This window comes from Bradysia coprophila, chromosome III (assembly GCF_014529535.1).
Source record: "Bradysia coprophila strain Holo2 chromosome III, BU_Bcop_v1, whole genome shotgun sequence".
Taxonomy (NCBI): Eukaryota; Metazoa; Arthropoda; class Insecta; order Diptera; family Sciaridae; genus Bradysia; species Bradysia coprophila.
The window spans coordinates 4629269-4638619 of record NC_050736.1 but is presented as its reverse complement, the minus strand read 5'-3'; the positions used below and the strand labels follow the sequence as shown (position 1 = coordinate 4638619).

The following is a 9351-nucleotide window of genomic DNA, read 5'->3' as shown; positions in this document are numbered from 1 at the left end:
GTTCTTTTTTCTAAGTGTGGAAAACAATCAGTAGGAAACTGTAAAAAACAGTTTGCCAAACAATATTACATAAAAAACAAAAATAATCTAATTGAATTTAGAAAAATTAAATGAATCATTCACAGATCAATAAAAGCATTCCAAATCAGTTCAAAAAGTAGAAAGGAGACCTACGAATTCATCACAGTCCTTCATCACTTCAATCCTTAGCTTTTCTCTAAAGGATTCATCTGTTATCGATAACGACGACAAAAACAATGACAAGCTCTGTGTAATATGGTTCTTCATAATAGTAAAATGCATGTTTTAAAAATTGAAGTACAAGATTCGAAATCAACAGATTAAAAATACTTTGATCGATGGAAGTAATAGACCCAATAACAATACTTGTCAAATGACTGCCGTCTGTAACAGGTTAATTAATTTAAAATAGCTATTTTGCTAACTAGTTAGTAAATAGGATGTTAAGCACTATTTTCATCACACTGCAATCAAAAAAATTGAATAAAGTTACATCTAAATGTACTTGATCGATTAAAAACACATTTCGTTGATAACCTAACGTAACAGCCTCAGCTGTGCGTAAACTATTCCAACTTCATAGTCTTCCAGTTCAGTTTATAACAAGTTATAACAATATTATGGTCCGTAGCCTCAACTGTGCAAAAACGTAACTATGTGTTCGAACTGGTATACTCTATGAAAACAATTTGTATCAGCAGCCAATTTGTGCCAACTGTTCGAAAACTATGCTAACTGTTCGAAATAAATAGCCTCAATACGAACAACACACACTCTACGGATAATAGCGGCAGAGTCGAAATTTTGCTTTCTGTAGAGTGTGTGTTGTTCGTATTGAGGCTATTTAGTTCGAAACGTAACACTATACAAAACCAGATATTCACTATACACTCCTTGCATGTGTTAACCTTGATTGGCGGTAATACTTTTCATGTTTCTAGCACTACTTTAGACGCCCTCAGCATGTAACATCAACCAAATTCAGACGAAAACTCGACTTTTCATATTTTTATCCCTATTACGTATTTGTTGTAAACGGTATATTTTAGGCAATTTCGCGAGTTGTAGCCCGATCGCAGTGTGAATAAATTAACCATCCACAACAGATGCGTATACAACTTTTCATGCTGAGGGCCTAGATTACGAGAAAAATTCCGAAATGTATGCCCAAGGCACGAAGTAGTACATTACTTTACCAGTGAAGGAATTTGATATCTAAAGCATTCTTTTACTCATCGTGATACGAAATATCAAATTATTTCACGTGTATAGTACCGCGTTTTACTTTACGATCGAGGATAAGACTTTTGTGTAAATGAACATTATGTGAGCGGTGCCGTTTCTGTTATATTAATTTATTCAAAAACGTGAGGTAAAGTTAACTTACTGCACGGATCCAAAACTCTACCTCAAGTTTTTGAATAAAATACCTTATTTGGCAATGTAAATTATGGAAATTGTACTTCTTGTGTGTTTACCGACCTTGGCTAAGCCTCGATCGGCAAAATTCACACAAGTACCATTTCCATCATTTGTCCCATTGGTAAGTAATGTACTATTACCTCGTCATTTGCTACGATTCAACAGATTAAACATAACTCTACGTGGACCTTGGAGAACTTAACTGAAACAATAATGTAGAAATTTCGCATTTTTTTTTATTTCTAAACGTCAAATTCTATAAAATTTGGATTCTTAGTGTAACGTACAAAAATTATAATCGAAATGGTTGAAAAGGCATTCGTGTCGGACGTATTGCTGTTTCATAAACGCTTAATCTTAACTTAACACTAAAATATTATCGGAAATGTTACGTTTCATTTTACACTTAAAAACGAGGGACTTTCTCGTTCAAAACTTTTTTTTTTGCCTACACATGAAAAACATTTACAAAATGAGAATCGTACTGAGATTCATTGAAATTTTACGAGTTCAAAAATTGGAATTAATTTGGAATGTGATTCTAAAAAACTATTTTGATGGCTACGCTCAATAAAACCAACCAGGTCACATACTTGTGCGCAGTCGAAGAACTCTTATAAAAGTCCCAATCAAAGATTTTGATAAAATTTTCGGTTTGTCGCCACGGATTCTCACCGTCGTCAAAATGCATGGGACACTGGTCCCGTTCTCTCTCATACTCTGTCATATCGAGTGCTACCACTGCACCCTCCGTAAAATTGGACGAAGTCACATCCTGTTTGATGTGACAAAAGGCACCAACGGCTTGCGACATCAGCACACGATTCAAATCGGCTCTCTGGTACACCCAACATCTGTACTTTGACAGCGGATCCAGGTCATCGTAGGTGATCAAATAGGATCGCAGATTTTCCTTCCAAAAACCGATGCACTTCATAATGTAATCGGGATCGTGATAGATGTCGACCGGTCGACCCAAATGGTCCACACTCAGACAATAGTTTTCGTCGATGGCCATCTCTTTCTGATCGGTATCGCATACAGACAGATCGGAAATATTTTGTTTGCATCTAATGTCGGGTCGGGGACTGAGGGTAACACCTCCAAGAATTCTGGAAAGAGAAACGAAAAGAAATTAGCGATGCGCACACACTTTCAGATGGAGAAACCAAACAATCCCTATCCCTCATCGAGTCTCTCGAAACAGTCAAACTAGCAATACGATCTGAGCACGACCAAATATAGAAATTAAAGTAAACGAACCTTGTTTTGAAGGGATGTTCGCCGTGTTGGGTGAAATTGAATTTTCCAGCAACCGGACATCTTACTGGGACCGGATTTTTCGCTAGATATAAGTCGTAACGCCATTCCTCTTTATTGGGGAACTGTACCCATGAACATACGTGACTGAAGTCGTCCTTGATCACAGCCAAACCTTTACGATAACGAATGATGTTGTGATGTCGTGGTACAAAGTCGAAGCAAACGTAATCTTTCTGACTATAAGAAACAGCATGGCATTAGGATGGATTCGATACGAATCATCAGCAAACACTTACCATCCATCGACTGTTAAACGGGCCATCATAATTCGAGTATCACGTTGTTCGCGACATACGTAGATCGATCTGCGCCATCGAGCTCTATCCGGATGATACGTTTCAATGATATGAGTCTCGTTGATGAAAACGTCTGCGTCAATATTGGCCGTATTAACCCATTCACCGCTGAAATTCTGCGGCAGTCGACATCCGGGAACGACAACTTCAGCCTTTACCGGTGTAACTCGCATTCTTTCCGGTGACTTTTCAACCGTCTTCAGTGTATTACATTCGGCCGTTATGGACACACCAATGTAAAAGTCATCGTCACGATTCTTCAGGAAGCAACGATACTTCTCGTCCTTACGACTTTCCTTTGTGTTGGCCACGGCGAAGTAGTGATTCTTACCGACGAACCAATCGCCCAGACAGCTGTATTCGACTACACCGGAAAACGTTCCCGACATACCCTGGCATTGCTTGTAGGTGATGTTGAACTTTTGATTGGTGATTAAGAATTGCGTTCCTGCCGTTTGACAAGATTGAATTCGAGCTTCAGGATTATCGCACTCGCCAGTGAAACGGAACCGATTCTGGTAAGCAAACTGCCATACACCTTCTAGCGACGATCGGCAATTGATCGGCACATAATTTTCGTTGAACAACGTTATCAACTGTTGATCGTCCCGGATTCCAATACAAACACGTTCTATTGTTGGCTCCTCGTTTGGTAGTAAGGTAACGCACGGACTTTCGATTTTCTCGAAAACATTCAACGTTCTTGTGTAAGCTTTGACACAGTGATAGCAGTTGTTTCCGAGTCCCTTGAAGATGAATGTGTAATCGGCTCCGTCTTTTAGAAATGTCACACATTCGCCTCTTTGAGACATTGTTGTTGCATCGATTACAGTTTGTGTGGGTCGTCCAGTTTCCCATGAAAACCATGTCCCTCTTAATATTTGGGGCATAGAACAGTCACCAGCAGCATAATTGCCTGGAAATTAACATAGACTAATCAGCATACCTGAAGCTTAAATATTAATCGAAACAGGAGAGGGGCGTGGTTATCCAGTTTCATTGTTTAACGTTGCAACAATTCGACGATCATACTTACACCAACTAATTAGAGCTAGAAATAAAAATAAATTCCGTTTTGTGTTGTCCATAATCAGCAGCAGTATGTACAACTTGTTTATATTGACAAAATTAGCAAAACGTTTCAACGAATAGCATTTTTCTCTAAACTCAGTCAAGAATACGATTACCAACTGTCATTATCGTGTGTCATAAAGTTGTTCATTTTTGTAGAGAATGTAGCAGGTCACGTTCGCTTTTTCAACTGTTTATTAATCGGTTGCGGTGACATTTTTGAATCTGCCGCGGTTTTACAATTTTTAATTTAAAATAAATCGTGTAATCAAAGCACCTAGCAGGGCAATGAGGGATTCTTTTGAAAAACAGCCTACCGAAATCGGACGCATTTTCTAGTGGAACTTTTTATAGGTACCTAGAAAGGACTTCGACCCTACAAGCGAAAACCACTCTCAAAAAAATTCTTCGAAGCTTTTATGGCTGGTGAAAGGTGATCGAAAGCCGAAAATTTGCACTTTTCTTACCAACATTTCTCCAGGTACACGAGCCATACAGGGTCGTGTGGGGTGTCATTAGAAAGGTAATCACATGTACTTTTGAGCCGAATAGAGACTGATTGGTTTTAAAATTAATCCGCACTGAAATATGTGCAGTTGAAGTTTTCAACCGAAAACTTGCACTTTTCTTACCAATATTTCTCTAGTTACACGAGCCGTAGATGGTGGTGTGGGGTATCATTTGAAAGGTAATTTTATGTGCTTTTGGGCCAAATAGGGTCTTAATAGGGTCTAAAGTAGTAAAAACTTCTATTACCCTGCTAGGTGCTTTGGTGTAATGCTTAGTTTCCTCTTACCAAAAAAGTACTCCGTGTGAGAGACAAAATTGAATTTTTCAATTTTTCCTTTGTTTATTTGACAGCTCGCTCTCTCACGGCTCTCTCACGGAGTACTTTTTGTCGAGTGGAATGGATACATAAGAATTTATGTTACAAGGCACCAAGAAATCATGACTCCTACCTTTACGAGAAAATTCAACTCCTATTTTGATTCCATAAGCCTCGAATATTTCTTGTGTTCCTGCTAGAAGCAGAGCTGTGTACGAGTCTATTAACAGTTATTGTACTTGCTCTCTGTCTGTAAGATTGAAGCCACTTTCGATCTGAATGGGGATGGCTCTATGGAATCGTTAGACTGTCCTAAAAATTTTGTAGAACAATTTTTTTTGTGGTTAAAAGTAATTTGTAAACTCAAAATTTAATAACTTCGTAAATAACCAGTCGATTTATTTGGAAGTGTAAGGGTAAGTAGGTCTAACAAAAAAGGCGTTGCGATAAATATCTGAAAGAGGTTGAATGGTCCTTGTATGGACGTGCTAGATATCTAAAATCAGTATTGGATTTTCGACTTCAGAACCTCTTACACAGCGACTCAACCAAACAAATTTGACATCGAATATTGAAGAGAGGTCTGACAGCAGTCCAACAATACAACGGTAGCCGTTTGTCGTTGCTGTCCAAGGCGGTGACAAGAAATTGAAAAAAATTTATTACGTCGGAGAACGTGAAAAATTGTTAGGCACATTCAAAATAATTGCGGCTAGTCAACTTTCGGCGCCCTGGACTCTACTTAAATAGTAAAGGAATACCTCTAAATAAATTTCTAAAAATCTAGAATTCAATTTTGCATTTTTAGTAATTTAATAGAAAGTCTTACGATTCTATAGTGCCATCGGTCATTCAGATAGGAAGTGAACTTCTTTAAGGCAAAGCAAGTAATTAAAGAGTATTCTGGTTTGAGATCCTTTACGTTTACTTCATTTGTTTCAGCAACCATTTACTGAATTATAAGAGAAGGGAACGATGAGTAGATCAAGTCTCTTATTTTCGACTTTGTTTTCGATAATAGATAATATAGAGACGAGCCTAACCCATACCAAATTAAATTTTTGAAACCGCATAACCCAAAGGCCCGGTAAAATTAAATCACATCGGTCTGAGCTTTTTTTTTACCGAGTTCGGGTAGTTCATTTTTGCTTTGCCAACGCACTTCAAGGATGAGTGGTACTCTAAATAGGGTACTGAAACTGGACAGTGTGTCGAACAAATTTGGCAGCTGTCATTAACAGCTCTTTTGCTTGAAGTGCTTTGGCTTTGCCCATTTGTCCATTTTAAAAGTATTTGTATTTTTAGTCAAGTACTAACTTTGTACGTCGGTAAGCATGGATAAACTGTACTACATACTACAAACACTCACACAATTGAACATTATAATACCTAGTTTATGTTAAATGCCAGAAGTTTAAAATTTCAAAATAAAAATTCAAATTATATTCGGAGCAGAACTTAACTCTACATACGAAAGATATGTTATCGATTACTGAAACATTCGATTTGGATTAAATTTATTTAGCGGAACTACAGTTTTACTACTATTATTTAAATTATGATATTACATGAAAACTTCTACATCAAAACAGATGATAGCATAATAATGACTTATTCTCAATCTGTTCGTTCGAACAGCAATGATACTTCTATCAATTTTTATACTCAATATAGTAAATTTGCATATTTTCTTAAAGCTATCATGCTAAAGGACACTTCCATGCGACGAAGAAAAAGACCATTTATGTTCAACCAATTTATGTTCAATAAAATCCAGCTGACCGACAACGACACGACATCGTATTTCCATAAATTTTTGAAAGTAAAAGTTCTTATTGTTTACACGGGTGTATCAATTTACCATAAAAATTGTCGTAAAATACCATCGATTGCCGCAGACAATTAAAAGTTACTATAACAGAAAATCGTTGTTGCCGAAAACTATAACATTCAGAAAATTAAAAAACGAGTCGATCATTTTGAACGACATTCAACAGGGCTGGTACAAAAATCAAAAATGTTCTAAGCAGCGACAATAAAAGTTGTTCTAAGTTACACCCCTGTGGTGTTTACGTGTTCTTAAGTTTAGCAATAAATATGTTGTGTATAGTGTATACGTAACTGTATTGTAGTTTGGTCGAAAGTAAACTCTGACGAATGATTTCAAACATTTTTATGGTTAATGGACCGACATAACTTTTTTTTTTGTATATGAAGAGGTGAGGTTTGACCATAAAAAATATAGGATTTTATTGTTAGATAATGCGATAAAATAAATTTGGTGCTCTACTTCCTGAATGAATCGATATTTTGTAATAAAAATTGGATACATAGTTAACCGGTACAGCTGAGAAGCACTATATTTAATTCGGTAAGAAGGGATACTTTGGGATAACCATTTTGAAGGATTTTACTGTGTTTAATTTCTTATCTTCATATAAACACGAACTTACAGAGGTAAATAAATAAAAGAAATTAAAAATAAATCAGACGAAGTTGCCCAAATGATTTGACATTTTAGAAATGGCAAAAGTTTCGTGTTTTAACTATTATTAATCTGTTACTTCTTTTGTTAAAAACACTTCCATAATGAGTCTGTTACATCACTGGCTGTAACTTAGATTTGTTTATATAAGCGAGCACAAGCCAGATTAAATTCTTCATTTTCGAGGGGGAAACCACTGGACAAAAGGGTGGCAAATCAACATCTAATTCCTTTTAATTCCTTCAATTACCGGATTAACTTCTAGTTACCGGATTTATTGCGTTTTGACGGGTTTGCACTTTAATTCCTATTATTTCCTATAAATAATTCCTATTAATTTCTAATAATTCCACGATATTTTATGTTACTATCCTATTCATTGTCCACCTCTCAGAAACAATTTTCTAGAGACTTTCTTTATTTCGATAATTTCCTAAGATTTCCTTGAAATTTAAAAAGAAAACGAACGAAAACCGTCGACTGCAGTTTTGTAGTTGCCGTAGTATCCTGTAATTAATAGGAATTGAAGGAAATACTAGAATTTGATGGAATTACAAGGAATTGAAGAAATTACGAGGAATTGACTGGAAATACGAGAAATTGAGAGATATTGAAAATAAATGAATGGGCACAATCAGCAAACCGAATAGCCCTCGAAATAGCCAAGAGAGACTGGAAAGTGGTCATTTTTTGCATTCGTTTAGTTCTTTCGTTCATAATACTTATCCGTATTTCCTTTCATTTACGTTCAATTCCTCGTATTTCCAGTCAATTCCTTTAATTCCTATTAATTACCGGATGCTATGGCAATTCCTTCGAGGGTGAGTAATTAACCCGAGTAGTTTGCCCCTCGCTTATATTTGTCGATGTTGTCGTAAACAGATGGCTCTATAACAAAAATTTTCGACACTTGCGGCTTGCTAGGGAACCTCGAATATAAAAAATGTCAATTCGAGTATTTTCTTTTAAATTTTGTGTTCTGGCTAGCGCTTCCTTGTCCTTATTTATGATCCTATTCCTACAGATCACAATTTAATCAGTTCACGAAAATTCTAGCGTATGCAGGTTAACGAATCCTTTTATACAGTTAAATTGAATGTCTTACCAGATGGTGTCAAGTAGGTAATCTAAGCAATTAAGCAGATTGGAAACTGGGATCCATTTCATGCAGTTATGAATTTCGAACAATTACCCGTTAACCTGTTACAGACGTCTGTCATCTGTTATCGACAACGACACCAATAATAAACGACAACCTCTGACTAATGAAGTTTTATATAGCAGAATGCATGTTCGATCAAATGAAGTAATAGTTTGAACAGTAAAGCTGTTAATAATTTCTCTTTCATATTATTAACCTACTTCTATTCATCTGGTATTTGGTAAAATTATGACTTTTGGCTTGTATTCTCTTGTAGTGAAATGTCATGTTAAAGCAAATTAGGCGACGACGTGAGAGGTAGATTTTATTATAGCCCAATGCAGAATGTTCCACGGTGCCCGATCGAAGTACCCCACATATATTTTATAGTGATGTTTATCAGCCGCAATGCTTTTGATAGTTTTCTTGATCAAGAACGAAATATGTTGATGGTTCTTTTGATCAATTTTTCGATCCAAAGATGTAAACAAAAAACACGAAAAAAAGTTTTTGTTTTTCGTGTTTTTGTTTACATTTATTGAATCGAAAAATTGAGCAAAAGAACCATCAACATATTTTATAGTACCAAGAAGGTAATGGGATGTTTGAAGTGTATTCTCTTGTTGGTGCTTTCCATTACTTCACAGCCTCAACCTATTGAAAAACGAAAGTCTCAAATGTTCGAAATACGTAGTCTCACGGTCTCATCTCTATTGTCTTTTGAGACGTGAGACTACGTTTTTTGAACTTTTATTTTCACCCGGGC

The 9351-nt window shown here is 36.2% G+C and overlaps 1 protein-coding gene across 1 annotated transcript; it reads right to left on the bottom strand.

Annotated features, from left to right (window-relative positions):
- Positions 1 to 1663: 1663 nt before the first annotated feature.
- On the bottom strand, positions 1664 to 4282 carry LOC119078861. The gene is made up of 4 exons (XM_037186577.1): positions 4099 to 4282; positions 3003 to 3978; positions 2707 to 2943; positions 1664 to 2555 (listed from the first exon to the last, which is right to left on the bottom strand). The coding sequence occupies exons 1-4, from the start codon at positions 4148 to 4150 to the stop codon at positions 1985 to 1987; spliced, it is 1836 nt and encodes a 611-aa protein (XP_037042472.1). The 5' UTR covers positions 4151 to 4282; the 3' UTR covers positions 1664 to 1984.
- Between the last annotated feature and the right edge of the window lie 5069 nt (positions 4283 to 9351).